Raw genomic sequence first — 15,870 nt, forward strand, 5'->3', positions numbered from 1 at the left:
TGGTGTGACCTCATCTTCATTAATTGCACCTGTAAAGACCCTGTTTCCAAATAAAGCCACATTCTGAGGTTCTGGGTGGATGTGAATTTTGGGGGACACTATTCAATCCACTAGAGGCAGGGTGGGAGGCTGGCGTGTTCTGTTGGCTTTGGAGCTAGGGACCCCATGTGCATGGCCCAGTTGAGTCAAACAGGTTTGCCGGGCAGAGCTGGCAGGTCCATGCCTGCAGGGGCCCCACAGAGCCCTGGGGTGGAGATTCCACCCAAAGCCCTGCCTCGAGAAAAATAAAAAAAAAAGAAAGCAAGAAAATATGAGCAGAGATTTATTTCTCAGAACGATAGGAGAAAGTTTGGAGTGTATTCTATTTATTGTTGAGGAACCAGACAAATCAATTGGTGCATAATGATTGAACATGCCGTGAGGGCTGGCGGGGAGGGGAGTCCTGGTCTAGGATCTCAATGTGGATTAATTTATTTCACCAACATCCCTGACAGATAAGGGGCCGGGGTGTGAGAGCACAGCCCCCTGCCCAGCTGGCCGCCTGGAACTGAACCCGGGCAGGCCGACTCCAGAGCCCACCACCCTACCCCTGCCCTCACCACCCTCAAAGCAAGCCCTGGCCAAGTGCCCTCTGTGGCTCAGGCGTGGAGCTGTTGAATTCCTTCTCTCTGCCTCCATCTCCCAGGGGCTTGGGTGGAGCCTCCGCCCTGTGATCTCAGTTGTGTTCATCCCTCTGTGGGGGTCCTCAATCATGAGGCTCTTTCCTCTCTGTGCTGGAACGGGGGCTCTGAGGGGCCAAGGTCAGAGGTTGCTGTCCCCAGCCTTAGCCTTAGACAAGGAGGACAGGCCTGGAAGGAGGCCCAGGGGCTGCCTAATGTCCTCCCTCCTTCCTTCCCTCCTTCTCTCCCTCCCTCCTGCAGGACCCTGCTGTAGCCATCCCCAAGGGAACCCTCATGGCCATTTTCTGGACCACCATTTCCTACCTGGCCATCTCAGCCACCATTGGTAAGTGGCTGCCCCAGACAGTCAGGAAGGGGAGGGACCTGGCCTCCACCCTGCCGTGTCCCAAACCCCCCACCACTGCGGGGATCAGAGGGTGGGGTTTGACTCTCTAACACGGAAAGCTGGGCTGGGAGGGTATGACGACCTCAGGATGTGAAGCCTTGAACCTATCTCTAGGGTATCTTGACAATGATCAGAGCATCTTCATGGCGGTGGGCATGGTGGGGTCAGACCAGGCTCCTTGGGTCCCTTAAGGGCCCAGATTCGTAAGTGTGAAGATCCTACAGGACAAAGCTAGGAGTGATGATGATGATAATACCAGCAACTGACTTCCCACGTGCCCAGCCCTTTGCATGCCAATCCTATCACTGTCATTTTCCCTATTTCACCAAGGAGAAAATGGGGGCTCAGAGATATTAAGTGATCTGCCCAGGGTCACACAGCCACTGAGTGGTGGAGCCAGGCTTTGAGCCCAGGCCTGGGCTGTTAACACCTGCCTTGAACTGAGATTCTCACAGGTGCACTTGCTCCCAGTGGCCCCGTTTGAGGCAAGCTGTTCACAAATGGCCAAGGGACTTGGTCCAGCTCACAGCCACTCAAGGTTTGAGATCCAGGTCTCCGATCTAAGGAGGACGTTGTGATCTTGGTCACTTAAGCTCTACGCCTCTGTAAAATGTCAACAACAAAAATAATAGTAATGCCTGCTTGGAGGTTGTTGTAAAGTACTTAGCATGGCTCCGGGCACACCTCCATTGTCATCATTATCATTGCATGATGAAGGGACAGCTGCCCGTCATCTGCAGTGTCTCACCCTCTGCAGAGGTGGGGCTGGAAGAGGACAGAGTAAGGAGGGAAGGGAGACCTCCCCACGCTCTCCCTCTTCCTCTCAGGCTCCTGCATGGTTCGTGATGCCTCTGGGGTCCTGAATGACACGGTGACCCCTGGCTGGGGTGCCTGCGAGGGGCTGGCCTGTGGCTATGGCTGGAACTTCACCGAGTGCACCCAGCAGCACAGCTGCCGCTATGGCCTCATCAACTATTACCAGGTTACCGCCAGGAGGGCTGATCCACCAGACTCATTGGGGGCTGGGTGGAGGCTGCAGGGCCCCTTGCGGGCCTGGAAGTTTGTGGGGGGGGGACAGTTTTGGGGGCCGAGCCCTAGGCTTAGGGGAGAGGGGTTCAGAGCCCAGGTCTGTCCAGTCCTGACCTGTGGGTGGACACTGGGATCTCCAGGGATGGGTCCTGGACTCAGATGGAGGCTCAGGACCCAGCCCCTGCCCGCAGTAGGGAATGAGTTGCCACAGATGGGGGCTCCTGGCTCAGCCCCCCCACCATGGAGTCCCTGAGCCCCAAATCCCCACAGACCATGAGCATGGTGTCAGGCTTCGCGCCCCTGATCACGGCTGGCATCTTCGGGGCCACCCTCTCCTCCGCCCTGGCCTGCCTTGTCTCTGCTGCCAAAGTCTTCCAGGTGAGGCCACAGAAAGGGGTCGAGATGATGGGGGGTGAGGAGCCTGGGCTAGAGGCACAATAGGGCGGGTACCTGGCTGACTGCTACAAACAGTGGAAGGTGTCATTAGACCGGGGTCTCTAGCCAGAAGGGAAAAGGAGCTATCAGCAAACTCTTGAAGGAAGCAGCCCCTTCCAGTGGTGTGACTTGATGAACACCTGCAGCCCCCACCACACACTCCCACCTGTGCCACCTGCATCCTGTCCGCAACTCCACCATTCAAGCTCTACCCAAAGCCATCCACGCCCTGGTCATGCCCTTTTACTGTCTTCACAGTAGGGCGGAGGGAGAGTGATCATCCCTATTTAATAGAAACAGACACCAGGACCCAGGTTGGGGAGGTCACAGAGGGCACCGAGCCGGGTCTGGAGCTCAGGTGGCCCCAGGGGAGGGGAAGTGGCAGGTTCCAGCCTGGGGGTGAGTGAGGCCTCTGGTGCTGCAGTGCCTTTGCAAGGACCAGCTGTACCCGCTGATCGGCTTCTTCGGCAAAGGCTACGGCAAGAACAAGGAGCCTGTGCGCGGCTACCTGCTGGCCTACGCCATCGCCGTGGCCTTCATCGTCATCGGTAAGGCTCTGCCAGGGCTCACAGGGCCCGGCCTCCTGTTCCCCTCACCGGCCATGAGGGGCATGGGGGCCGGGCTTTTCTCCTGCCTCCTCATCTCCCCGCCCCAGAGCCCCGCCGGGCCTGACAATTAGTGGGCACTCAGAGGCTGTCTTGAGGGGTGAGGCCCCACCTGGGAGGAGATGTCGGGGGGCCATGTGATCCTTCCCCTTCCCACCTCCAGGCAAATGGCTCCCAAACCATGTCAGGCAGCAGAGCCTTCTGCTTTGTTAGAAGAGAACTTACCTGTTCCCCAGTCTGCATTCGCGTGTCCTGGCAGCTAGCATCCCACTTCCCTGGGTCTAAACAAACCCCCAGAACACCTTTGGAGCATGGGACAAGCTGACTGGTCCCTTCTTGGGATGGGATACCAATGGCTGGTCAGTATCCTCATAGGTATATAAACTAGATAACCCAGTTCCTCAGACCTGGGGCTTCTAGACTCCTTGGGCTTCAAGATGGCAGATATCTTAGGAGAAAAGAGCCCAGGTAATCGGTTCATTAGATCAACTTCCTATCCAGGCTTTGCCATGTGCCAGTTGTGTGACCTTAGACAAGTTACTTCACCTCTCTGAGCCTCATTTTTCTCATCTGCAGAATGGGAGCAATAGTGCCTAACAGGTGTGTCTCAGATGGGCAGGAAAACACCATGTGTGCAGGAAGATCTACATGCATTCATACATGCACACACACTCACATGTGCACACGCCCGGTACTTGCCTAATTTACTTAGCTATGGAGGCAGAACTCGCTAGGAGAGAGGTGGCCATGCTGCGACATGATGTCCCCTGGCCCCTGCTTCCTATGCAGGAGTGGGGTGGGGGTAGACTACTGGCCAGCCTCCCTGGGCTCATGGGCACCCTCCTGCCACCAGTGAATCCATGCTGTTCAGGCTGGCATCACAGTCCATGAGATTTGCCCTGATAGCCTAGTCACTATTACCCAAGGGAAGCTTTCCAGACACCGGGTGCTACTGGGTCCTGAACCACATGAAGAGGTGGCAGGGATGGAAAAGTCTGGTCAGACGTGATATTCTCTGGCCCTGTCTCTGCTTCCTGCTCACCGGGGCCCAGAAACACATTTACCTGCAATGTACCCTGATTCAGATTCGATGTCCTTTCATCTGGGTGGGTCTGACTTGACTTCAGACTGAGGATCCGGGCAGGGTTCTTAGGTGATTACATGAAATCATGGACAGAGGACCTGGCACATTGGTGCACGCTGTGTTTTGGGATCACCAGAAGCAGGCCCCGAGACAAGGATTCATATGTGAAAGTTTATCTGGGGTGCTGGGGGCAGTGGCAGGAGAGGGTAACAGGGAGACGGGGAAGAGGAAGCAGTTCTTGGGTGGGTGAACACTGGGGTACCACTGGGGTGGAGCTGTGCTACGGCCTTAGCTGTCCTGGGTCACATTGCAAAATGTATTTCTGGCCCGGCACAATGGCTCACGCCTGTAATCCCAGCACTTTAGGAGGCTGAGGCAGGCAGATCATTTGAGGTCAGGAGTTTGAGACCAGCCTGGCCAGCATGGTGAAACCGTTTCTACTAAAAATATAAAAATTAGCTGGGCGTGTTGGTGCACACCTGTAATCCAAGCTACTAGGGAGGCTGAGGCAGGAGAACTGCTTGAGCCCGGGAGGCAGAGGTTGCAGTGAGCCAAGATCATGCCACTGCACTCCAGCCTGGGCAACAGAGCAAGACTCTGTCTCAAAAAAAAAAAAAAAAGTATTTCTTGCTGTCATTTGTGGTCGAAACAGTATGATAGCAACTACCCTTGGTCATCCCATAGCCTGGTGGGGTCTACTGTCACACTGACCCCCACTGTCTTAAAAGCTGGATGTTTACAGTTTACAAGACACTATCCCTTTGAGCTTCACAAAAGGATGGACCCATTTCACAGATGAGAAGGTTGAGACTGACTGAGCCTTGGTGGCCTGTCTGGGGTCCCCCACCCTGGGAAGGAGAGTGCCAAGCCAGTCCTTGGCAGAGTTACCCAACAGGCTGTCCTCTCTCTCCCTGGGTTCCTGAAGCTGAGCTCAACACCATAGCCCCCATCATTTCCAACTTCTTCCTCTGCTCCTATGCCCTCATCAACTTCAGCTGCTTCCACGCCTCCATCACCAACTCACCTGGTAAGCAAACCCTTCACCCACCTCAGGAGGAGGCACCCAGGGGCTAGGGGGAAAGGGAGCATGGGGTGGGAGTGTGAGGCACGGGTGGAGGTTGGCAGCCCAAGGTCACCTCTCAATTTAAAACCATTGAAAGGGAACATTAATAGAATAATAGCTCTTGGCTGGGCGCGGTGGCTCACACCTGTAATCCTAGCATTTTTGGGAGGCTGAGGTGGGCGGATCACTTGAGGTCAGGAGTTTGTGACCAGCCTGGCCAACATGGTGAAACCCTATCTCTACAAAAATACAAAAATTAGCCGGGCATGGTGGCAGGCACCTGTAATCCCAGCTATTCGGGAGGCTGAAGCGGGAGAATCACTTGAACTGGGAAAGGGGAGGTTACAGTGAGCCGAGATCACACCATTACACTCCAGCCTGGGTGACAGAGCAAGGCTCTGTCTCAAATAACAGTAATAATAATAATGATAATAATAATAGCGGCTCTCCTTTCTCAAGCACTGACAGCGTGCACTTTACATGGATTCATACATTGTTTACCATCTGTAGAGGTTTTCCAGTCTTTTCCTTCCCCAGTTTTACAGGAATCGGGAGCCTGATTCCTCAGAGAAAGAGAATTGCCCAAAGTCACAGCTAGACTGTCACACACAGTGCTGCAGGTTGCACACTGCATAACTCTAGGAGGCGCCATTCATATCATAGATTTCAGACATTTGCGTGTTTATGATGGAAAACTTCTGGCAGATGGCAATAAAGAGTCTTGAGGAAAACTTTTTCTAACTAGCTCCAAATTGCCATTGCCTTTTACCAGGCCACCTTTTACATAGACCCCAATGTTCATGATGGCCCTGGAGTTGCGCCATGAGGCAGCTGTCACTAGTGGCAGCCCTGGCCTGGCCTGTGGGTGGGGGAAGTCAGGCAGAATCATGTCCTTCCCCCTCCATCTCACCCTCTTGGCACCATGGGAGCTGGTGCTGTTGCTGACATGGGATGTCCTGTGGCCGTATTTGGCCAGAGCTGGATGCTCCTGGTGAAATGCCAGCCGAGGCAGGTGTGTGGTTTGCCCCAGAGCCTGTAGACCCAGCCCCAGGAGGCAGGGTGGGTGGTGCTCATGGCTGGCGGGTTCAGGCTGGGACCCCGACTCTGGGCACTGCTCGCATTACTGCCAGGCCCTGCCCAGCAGCTCTGGCCTAGAAGGAGGCTCCAGAGTGCCAGGCATGTCCACTGATTGGTGCCCTTGGTCCAGGGTGGAGACCTTCATTCCAGTACTACAACAAGTGGGCGGCGCTGTTTGGGGCTATCATCTCCGTGGTCATCATGTTCCTCCTCACCTGGTGGGCGGCCCTCATCGCCATCGGTGTGGTGCTCTTCCTCCTGCTCTATGTGATCTACAAGAAGCCAGGTGTGCATCTCAGCTGCGAGGCTGCGGCCCTCCTCCCCCAGGGTAGCCATGCAGGCGGCCCTGCCCTCTGCCCCTGGCTGGAGAGCCCTGAGTCGGGCTCTGTGCTGTCCAGGGCCCCTCTCTGCCCCTCCCCTTCATCCCTCCCCATGTGGCAAGGAACCCCAAGGGACATCCCCACTCAGGGCCCATGCCTCGACTTCTCAGCCACCCCTAGGCACCCAGGACCCGGGAATCCCCTGTCCAAAGGACCCTGAGTGAGCTTCCAGGGCCTACGTTGGCCTCTTCCCTAGGGCTGTCCCCCAAGAGGGGTCAGCAGGCTGCTGTGCACACCTAGGCCTCAGGGGTGGCCGAGGGCTGGCTGTGTGGATGGCAGGCAGACAAATCTTGGACTCTGAGCAAGGTCTCTACTTGTCTGCAGGCAGGGACCCTGGGGTGGCAGCAACCTAAGGACGGGAAACAGGGCTCTGAAAAAGCCTGGGATTCTAAGTCTCAACCTGGGCTTCTAGGCAATCGTGAAGGTTTGGCAAGGCAGGAGGATATCGTGTGGAGCTTGATGTATAACTTTTTTGAGGGGGGACTAGGGGGCAGAGTCTCATTCTGTCACCCAGGCCGGAGTGCAGTGGCACAGTCTCCGCTCACTGCAACCTCCACCTCCCGGGTTCAAGCAATTCTCCTGCCTCAGCCTCCTGAGTAGCTGGGATTACAGGTGTGTGCCACCACACCTGGCTAACTTTTGTATTTTTAGTAGAGACAGGGTTTCACCATATTGGCCAGGCTGGTCTCAAACTGCTGACCTCAGGTGATGCGCCCACCTCAGCCTCCCAAAGTGCTGGGATTACAGGTGTGAGCCACCGTGCCTGGCCTTGATGTGTAATTTTTCAACGTGCAGCCACACGGTCTGCAGGCCTCCACCCTATAGGCTGCCCACCCCAGGTAGCCCTGCTCCCATGGGTGCCCAGTGCCTTGAGAAGGCCAACATTGCCTCCATCCCTCCACATGTCTGGTTTCTTCTACTGATTCCTAACACTGCTCTCACCACTGCTGCTCCCTTGCTCCCCCAGAGGTAAATTGGGGCTCCTCGGTACAGGCCGGCTCCTACAACCTGGCCCTGAGCTACTCAGTGGGCCTCAATGAGGTGGAAGACCACATCAAGAACTACCGGTGAGCAGAGCTGCCGGGACCCACCTGGGACCCCGGGGCCGGTGATGGCTCCACCCTGGGAGTTTCCAAGCCCAGACCTGTCACCTGACCCAGGCAGACCCAGGGTGTGTGCAGCCTCCACTGAGAGAGGGAACAGAGGTGGAGGAGCCACCCAGCCGCCATGAGACAGGGGTGGGCATATCCTGATGGGGACCAAGCAAGTCAAGGGGCCTCTCCATGCCTCAGTTTCCACAGTGGAAATGTGCTTTGTTGTCGAGGTGATTGTTGCTGCAGCTCCCATCACAGTATCCCCGGAACCAATGGTGACGAACCTCCCCTGGGCACCGTACCTTCAAAGCCAATTCCCCTCTTTGTCGAGGAGGATTATGCACCTGCCATCCCCTTCCCACCAGATCCTAATAATTATTGGCAATATCTATTTTTGTCATGCTTACCATGAGCCAGGTGCTTGCAAAGTGTCTTACACAGCCTTACAAGAACCGGCTGAGGTCCAGGAAATTACTAACCCAGTCATGGACAAGAACACTGAGGCACAGAGAGGTTAAGTAACTGGCCCCAGGTCACACAGCTGATGAGTGGCCGATTAAGTCTGGATTCCAGTTGACTCAGGTCATGGCCCTTGACTACTGTCATCTGCTGCCTCTTGAGTAACCTGCCTGGGTAACTGATGAGTTTGTAAGTGACAGACTTCCTCACTCCCAGGCTTTGTTCTTTCCCCCACCGTGCTGGGCTAGGCAGGGCAGGGGAGAAGCATGGGGGGTAGCATTTGGTGGCCTGAGCAGGAAGGACCAGGGAGACTAGTGTGGAGGTCACCAAAAGAGTCGGAAGAGCCCCAAAAGTCACCCTGGATTTATAGGCAGGAAGCCAAGGCCCCAGGCATGTAGGGTCATGCTGGTGGCCACACCGCCATTCAGGGAGCCTGGGAGGTGCCTTTCGCACCCCATGGGCTCTCTCCTGATGGCTCCTGCTCTTTTCCCTTCCTTCCTCAGCCCCCAGTGCCTGGTGCTCACGGGGCCCCCCAACTTCCGCCCGGCCCTGGTGGACTTTGTGGGCACCTTCACCCGGAACCTCAGCCTGATGATCTGCGGTCATGTGCTCATCGTGAGTGGCCCCTGGAGGGGCGCAGGGCAGTACTCCTGGGGGAGCCGCTTGTGTGTGATGTCAACCCACAGAGTGGGGGCCGAGGGAATGCGGAGCAAGGGGTGCCCAGTCAGGCACCCCCATGGATCCCATTCTCTCCCCCTCCTGGCCCCTCTTGCTGGCTTCTCCCCCAGCTGCCCTGCCTCTTTTCTGCTCCCTCCCTCTGCCTTCCTCCCCGCTTTCTCCCCTACTCCTTGTGTTTCCCTTATCTGGGCAAAAGAAAAGGGCACTGTGGGTGCTGCCAAGTCCCTGGGGCAGCCTCCAGGGCAGGAGAGGGGCTGAATCTCAGGCTGGAGGGTAAAGGCAGCCAGTGATGTCCCCTGTCTCACCCACCTATAGGGACCCCACAAGCAGAGGATGCCTGAGCTCCAGCTCATCGCCAGCGGGCATACCAAGTGGCTGAACAAGAGGAAGATCAAGGCCTTCTACTCGGATGTCATTGCTGAGGACCTCCGCAAAGGTGTCCAGATCCTCATGCAGGTGCCGTGGACTGGGGGCTCCCCTACAGGACTTATGGATCGGTGACACAACCTGGAAGGCAGAAAGTCTTGGGGGCCCCTTTGCTTAAGCCTCTTTTGCTGCAGAAGGAGCCCCAACTTCTTTTTTTTGAGACTTGTTTTGCTTGTCACCCAGGCTGGAGTGCGGTGGTGCGATCTCAGCTCACTGCAACAACATCTGCCTCCCAGGTTCAAGTGAATCTCCTGCCTCAGCCTCCTGAGTAGCTGGGATTACAGGCACCCGCCACCATGCCCGGCTAATTTTTTGTGTTTTTAGTAGAGACGGGGTTTCACCATGTTGGCCAGGCTGGTCTGAAACTCCTGACCTCGGGTGATCCACCTGCTTCGGCTTCCCGGAGTGCTGGGTTTACAGGCATGAGCCACCATGCCTGATGAGAGCCCCAGCTTTCTTATGTCTCCAGATGTGCTGATTCTGGGCGCTTTTTCAGAATGCCCAGGACCTGGGAAACTGACCTGGAAGCCTGTGGGGGCTGGTGTCACCTTGGCCAATTCTAACTTTCGGGGGCCCTGGGAGGGATGTAGGAACTAGAATCGAGGATTCTGGAATTCAGATATTTCCTCCCATCAGCCATCTTTCTCCCAATAAAGTTTTGTTTTGTGCAAAACAAATTTTTTTAAGATTGCATATATATGTGTGTGTGTATGTATATATATATATATATTTTTTTTTTTTTTTTGGAGAATCAGCACATCTGGAGACATAAGAAAGCTGGGGCCTCTGGCCAGGTGGATCACCAACTCTGCCCCTCTGATGGGTTCCCCATCTCACCCCTATCCCCTGGCAGGCCTCAGGTCTCGGGAGAATGAAGCCCAACATTCTGGTGGTCGGATTCAAGAAGAACTGGCAGTCGGCCCACCCAGCCACAGTGGAAGACTACATTGGCATCCTCCAGTGAGTCAGGGGAGAGGAAGGGGCTTGGGATCTGTTAATTGGGGCCACTGGGCCTTGAGAAGTGGAAAAGAAGTAGTGGGTGCTTAAAAAGTTGAGTCCTGCTGGGCAAAGTGACTGGCATCTGTAGTCCCAGCTACATGGAAGGCTGAGGCAGGAAGCTCACTTGAGCCCAGGAGTTGGAGGCTGCAGTGAGCGAAGATCACATTGCTGCACTCTAGCCTAGGTGAAAGAGCAAGACCCTGTCTTTGAAAAAGAAGTGGAGTCCATTTGCTCAAAGCTAAAGAAGAAACAGGCCCGTCTCTGACCTATGAGTCATGGACACCAAAGCCAGCTGGGGCCAGGCAGGTAGCACCATGAGTGAAGCGGGCCAGGCATGGGGTGATAGGGAGCAGTGGAGACTGTGGCAACTCAGTGAGAGTGGCTCTTACTTGACTCGTGTCCATGCAGGATGGGCTCTAGTGCCCATGCGGAAACGTGGGCCCAATGTTGCCAGATCTTTTAATTTTTCAGAGGAACTACAAACGTGAGTTTTTAGGTGAGAACCTCATGCCTCCCTGTGGGCTCCAGAAGGTGCACAGGGAGCCAGTCAAGAACTCTGAGGCGGTGCCCCTGAACAGGGAAGTAAGACCAGGCCCTGAGGACCGAACTCCCTGGGGACTTCAGGGCTGACTCCAAACTCTTATCAGCACTTGCTGTGTGAGGTCCAGAGATGCCTGCCTGAGTGGCTTTTCTGTGTTGATGTCATTGTTTGTGGTATCACTGAACAACACGAAGCTGAGGGCTGGGGCCCTGGGACCTGCTTCCAGGTATGCTGTTAGCCAGCTGTAGGACTCAGAGCAATCCTCTCAGCTGCTGCTAATAGAATTATAGCAGCAACTGATAGAATACCTGATCTCCAGCCTCTCTCCACCTCCAACATTCCAAACCTTCAAAAAGCAGGGCCTGAAAGGTCCTTTACCAGAGATATGTGATCTAAGGAGCCCAGGAAGGGCAATGCACAACCCATTGGCCCAAACCGCAGTGGTGGGTGGGCTCTTGGGCACTGTGTCAATCAGGCAGTACATACATCTTTGGAACAAGAGTCTTCCAGACACCTTTAATTTTTTAAATTTATTTTATTTTATTATTTTTATTTTTGAGGCAGAGTCTCGTTCTGTTGCCCAGACTGGAGTGCAATGGTGCGATCTTGGCTCACCACAACCTCTGCCTCCCAGGTTCAAGTGATTCTCTCGCCTCAGCCTTCGGAGTAGCTGGGATTACAGGTGCACTCCACCACGCCCAGCTAATTTTTGTATTTTTTAGTAGAAATGGGGTTTCGCCATGTTGGCCAGGCTGGTCTCGAACTCCTGACCTCAGGTGATCCGCCTGCCTTGATCTCCCAAAGTGCTGGGATTACAGGCATAAGCCACTGCTCCCGGCCTCCAGACATCTTTATAGATAGCCTATTGCAGGAGTAAAGCTTTTCTCATGGGCATGTCTGTCCTTTGGTCTACAGTCTCAGCCATATGATTCTAATCCCAGCTGCTTACTCCCTTAGCTATGTGATCATGGGCAAGTTACTCTCCAAAACTCAGTTTTTGCATCCATAGAATGGAGGTAATAATTACCATCCCCACCTCCATGGGCAGAGTTGGGAGGAATTATCCAAATGTATCAGGAGGACAGGGCTGACTTGGTTCCCCTGAGTACCGGATCTGCAGGATCCACAGTGCCACAGACTGTAGAGCTGAAGGAGTCCTGGGGTACTCTCCAATTCTGCCTGTACAGTATACAGATGGGGAAACTGAGGCCCAGAGAACAGAAAGGGTGTGGTAGGAGGCAGAACCAACTCTAGACATCTGGTCTCCTGGGTGCCAGGTCACCTCCCCGGTGGGATCTCAGGGAGAAGCTGGACCTCATCTCCTCTCTTTCCAGCGATGCCTTTGATTTCAACTATGGTGTGTGTGTCATGAGGATGCGGGAGGGACTCAATGTGTCCAAGATGATGCAGGCACACAGTGAGTACATGCCTTGCCCACTCCCAGAAAGTTCTAGAACCTACTTTTTTTTTAATGGCAGAGGGAAAAATGAGTAAGAAATAAAAGGTTACAGACTCATAGAAAGTCACCTCTTTTTTTTTTCTTTTTTTTTTTTTTTGAGACAGAGTCTCCCTCTGTTGCCCAGGCTGGAGTGCAGTGGGGTGATCTCAGCTCACTGCAAGCTCCACCTTCCAGGTTCACGCCATTCTCCTGCCTCAGCCTCCCCAGTAGCTGGGACTACAGGTGCCCGCCACCACGCCTGGCTAATTTTTTGTATTTTTAGTAGAGACAGGGTTTCACCGTGTTAGCCAGAATGGTCTCGATCTCCTGACCTCGTGATCTGCCCGCCTCTTAGTGGTCCATTAGAGCCCATAAGGTTTCCCAGAAAGAGAAGGCAACTCGTTCAAGGTCATGCTTCCCAGCTGTGGCAGAGCCAGGACTGGAACTCAGAGTTCCCCGAATCACAATCGGGTCAGGGCAAAAGGATCTACTATAGGCCAGACATGGTGGTTCACACCTGTAATCCCAGCACTTTGGGAGGCCAAGGCGGGTGGATCACCTGAGGTCAGGAGTTCACGACCAACCGGGCCAACATGACGAAACCCTCTCACTACTAAAAATACAAAACTTAGCTGGGCATAGGGTTGGTGCACACCTATAACCCCAGCTACTTGGGAGGCTGAGGCAGGAGAATCACTTGAACCCAGGAGGTGGATGTTGCAGTGAGCCGAGATCACGCCATTGCACTCCAGCCTGGGTGACAAGAGCAAGACTCCATCTCAGAAAAAAAAAAAATGGGTTGTAATAGAAAACCAGGAAAGAGGGGAGAGGAAAATGCCTGCAGGAATATGCTGGAATATGAAAATACATAATGACCAGGAAAAAAAATCATGCTATGGATATTATGAGACCATCTCCCCAGTGGAATAAAATAAAGTACTTGAACAGCTGCCATATTAGCATCTGTTTGTCCATATCATCATCCAGTTAATAGAAAGACGTAATTCCCACTCCTCACTCAATATATAGATGGAAGTGGTTTTTACGGTAAATAAAATTAGATTTGCAATAAGACAAAAGTAATGATTCAGGACTTGGTTAATGTTAAGTTTAAATGTACATATCATATTGAGAATTTTCTTTGAATGTATAACAAAACAAAGTGCTACTGAGCGAACATTATTGTAATGTAGTAAAGCAGAATGTAAATTCCTTGAGGTCAGCAAAAAAAAAAAAAAAGAAAAGAAAATAAATAATGACCATGGGAACTGGGCATTTTGGTCCACTGAATAGGGATGTGTTTTGCATTTTAAAGTCATATATGACTGCAGACTCTGAATTAAAAAATATTTAGAGAGGCGGGGTGTGGTGGCTCGTGTCTGTAATCTCAGTACTTTGGGAGGCAGAGGCAGGTGGATCGCTTGAGTCTAGGAGTTCAAGACCAGACTAGGTGACATAGCAAGACCCTAGTCTGTTTTTGTGTCTCTACTAAAAATAAAAAATTAAGCAGGTGTGGTGGCACATGCCTGGAGTCCCAGCTACTTGGGAAGCTGAGGTGGGAGGATATAGCTTGAGCCCAGGAGTTTGAGGCTGCAGTGAGCCATGACTGTACCACTGCACTCCAGCCTGGGTGACAGAGAAAGACTCTGTTTCAAAAAACAAAAACCAAACAAACAAAAAAAGGAAATATCTAGAGGTGTGAAAGCAATAACGTTTATGGCAACAAATGGGAGGCAGTGCTGGAGAGACTGGGAGCTTGGAGTCCGCGTCTCTTGCAGCCAGGGGCTGGGTCCATTCATTAGTGCCGTTGCTGAGTGCATGCCTGGCACACAGCAGCTGGTCAATAACTATTTATGCAACCACTATTTACAGAGCAGTAACTCCGCTCCTGACCAACTCTGCTCTTGGTGCTGGGGTTACAGGCACGGCAAAGCCAAAAAGCCTCTGCTCTTGAAAAGCTGACACTCCAGAGGGAAAAGCAGACGCTTCCCAGTGGGCCCATAAGTCATCTCAGATCATGAGCGTGTCTTGAGAAAACAGGTGCAGGGCGTAGTGGCCAGCGAAGGCCTCCTTCAGGAGGGGGCCTCTTGCTGAGGAGGCCAAGGCTAGGGAAAGTATGTTACAGCTCGGTGCGCACCCACCACCATGGCCCAACGTGGGGATGTACTTGGCCTGTTTGACAGGCCAGGCATGACTGGAGTGTGAGGAGCTGGGCAGGAGGCAGGTCAGAGGGAAGCCAGGGCAAGGTGCAGTGGGGCCGTGGAGGCCAGGCGGGGCCTTGGGACTTTCTTCCTGGCATTAAGGGAGCCCTGTCAAGGAGGAACCCATGGTGCCCTCAGACAAGGAGAGCCTGTGAACAAAGCTGCCTCTTCTTTTGCAGTTAACCCCGTGTTTGACCCAGCGGAGGACGGGAAGGAAGCCAGCGCCAGAGGTGCCAGGCCATCAGTCTCTGGCGCTTGTCAGTGTTCCCACTCAGAGCTCAGGGCACTCTCATCCTGTGGGGCAGCTAGGGGTGGGCCACCTGGGAACCTGGTCGAGGAAGGTGGTTTTTTCTTGTGACAGTGGTGCCTGAGTAACTGGAGTTGGGAACTGGAGGGGCTTGGCCATGTCAAAGATTGCCAGCAGCCAGGCGCAGTGGCTCACACCTGTAATCCCAGCGCTGTGGGAAGCTGAGGCAGGAATTCCAGGCTGCAGTGAGCTGTGACCACACCACTACATGCCAGCCTGGGTGACAGAGTGAGACCCTGTCTCAAAAAAGGAAAAAAGATTGCCAGGAGGTGGAGAATTCAGGGTCAGAGAATGACGGGGACCCACCTAGCAGGCTCTGGGGCCCTTGTCCCACCCCTGCCAAGGCCCCTCTAGCCATGCAGGGTGGGGCAGGATTTTCCTTCGTCCTCTCCCACCATCACCCCGGGAGGCAGGGGGCCTGCAGTGCAGGCGGGAGGGCTCCTATGGGCATTTGTGAAGGGCGCAGGGAGGTGTTTAAGGGAATGGAGAGTGCATTTCCCTACCTACCCAGAGGGCTCTGGGACTGCCTCCACCCCCAGTACTCACCAGAATCCCAGGAGAGAGAAGCTGAGAGCAGGTCAGGGGCACATCACAGCACTGAGCGTCCTGGGCCCCGGTTCCTGTTCCACCTGCCAGAGAACCCATGTTCAGCATCAGAAGGGGTGTTGGTGGGGTCCTGGGCCAGGCCTGCCAGGATGCGCGGCAGCTGGCTCTGCTCTGACCCGTCCCCACCTCCTGCAGTGGATCCCAAGGCCCTGGTGCAGGAGGAGCAGGCCACCACTGTCTTCCAGTCGGAACAAGGCAAGAAGACCATCGACATTTACTGGCTCTTTGACGACGGAGGTCAGTGCCCACCTTGGATCAGCCCCCCTGCCCGGCAGGGGTGGGATGGGGTGGTCTTCCTTCCCTTTCCTTCCTGGCCTGCTCTCAAAGGGGACAGGGGCTTCTGGACCCACCAGTGAGCTCAGGGGAGCCTGGAGGGACCCCTC

General features: G+C 54.2%; 1 protein-coding gene across 50 annotated transcripts in view; it reads left to right on the forward strand.

Moving 5' to 3' along the window:
- SLC12A3 (solute carrier family 12 member 3) overlaps nucleotides 1–15,870 on the forward strand; it is a 65,872-nt gene that overhangs the window by 11,164 nt on the left and 38,838 nt on the right. For 20 of the 50 annotated variants that reach the window (XR_012428854.1, XR_012428856.1, XR_012428852.1 and 17 more), the window contains 13 exons: nucleotides 921–1,005; nucleotides 1,893–2,047; nucleotides 2,365–2,472; nucleotides 2,954–3,077; nucleotides 5,144–5,245; nucleotides 6,489–6,644; nucleotides 7,706–7,805; nucleotides 8,795–8,906; nucleotides 9,285–9,425; nucleotides 10,249–10,355; nucleotides 12,270–12,352; nucleotides 14,754–14,831; nucleotides 15,623–15,724. Coding sequence is in view for 41 of the 50 variants with exons in the window: in XM_074027014.1 (XP_073883115.1) it covers nucleotides 921–1,005; nucleotides 1,893–2,047; nucleotides 2,365–2,472; nucleotides 2,954–3,077; nucleotides 5,144–5,245; nucleotides 6,489–6,644; nucleotides 7,706–7,805; nucleotides 8,795–8,906; nucleotides 9,285–9,425; nucleotides 10,249–10,355; nucleotides 12,270–12,352; nucleotides 14,754–14,831; nucleotides 15,623–15,724 (1,453 nt within the window). In the remaining 9 variants the exon portion in view is untranslated. The remainder of the gene's footprint in view (nucleotides 1–920; nucleotides 1,006–1,892; nucleotides 2,048–2,364; nucleotides 2,473–2,953; nucleotides 3,078–5,143; nucleotides 5,246–6,488; nucleotides 6,645–7,705; nucleotides 7,806–8,794; nucleotides 8,907–9,284; nucleotides 9,426–10,248; nucleotides 10,356–12,269; nucleotides 12,353–14,753; nucleotides 14,832–15,622; nucleotides 15,725–15,870) is intronic. The other 30 variants (XR_012428858.1, XR_012428855.1, XR_012428857.1 and 27 more) reach the window with 5 other exon arrangements.

Source organism: Macaca fascicularis, chromosome 20 (genome assembly GCF_037993035.2).
Source record: "Macaca fascicularis isolate 582-1 chromosome 20, T2T-MFA8v1.1".
NCBI classification, from domain to species: domain Eukaryota; kingdom Metazoa; phylum Chordata; class Mammalia; order Primates; family Cercopithecidae; genus Macaca; species Macaca fascicularis.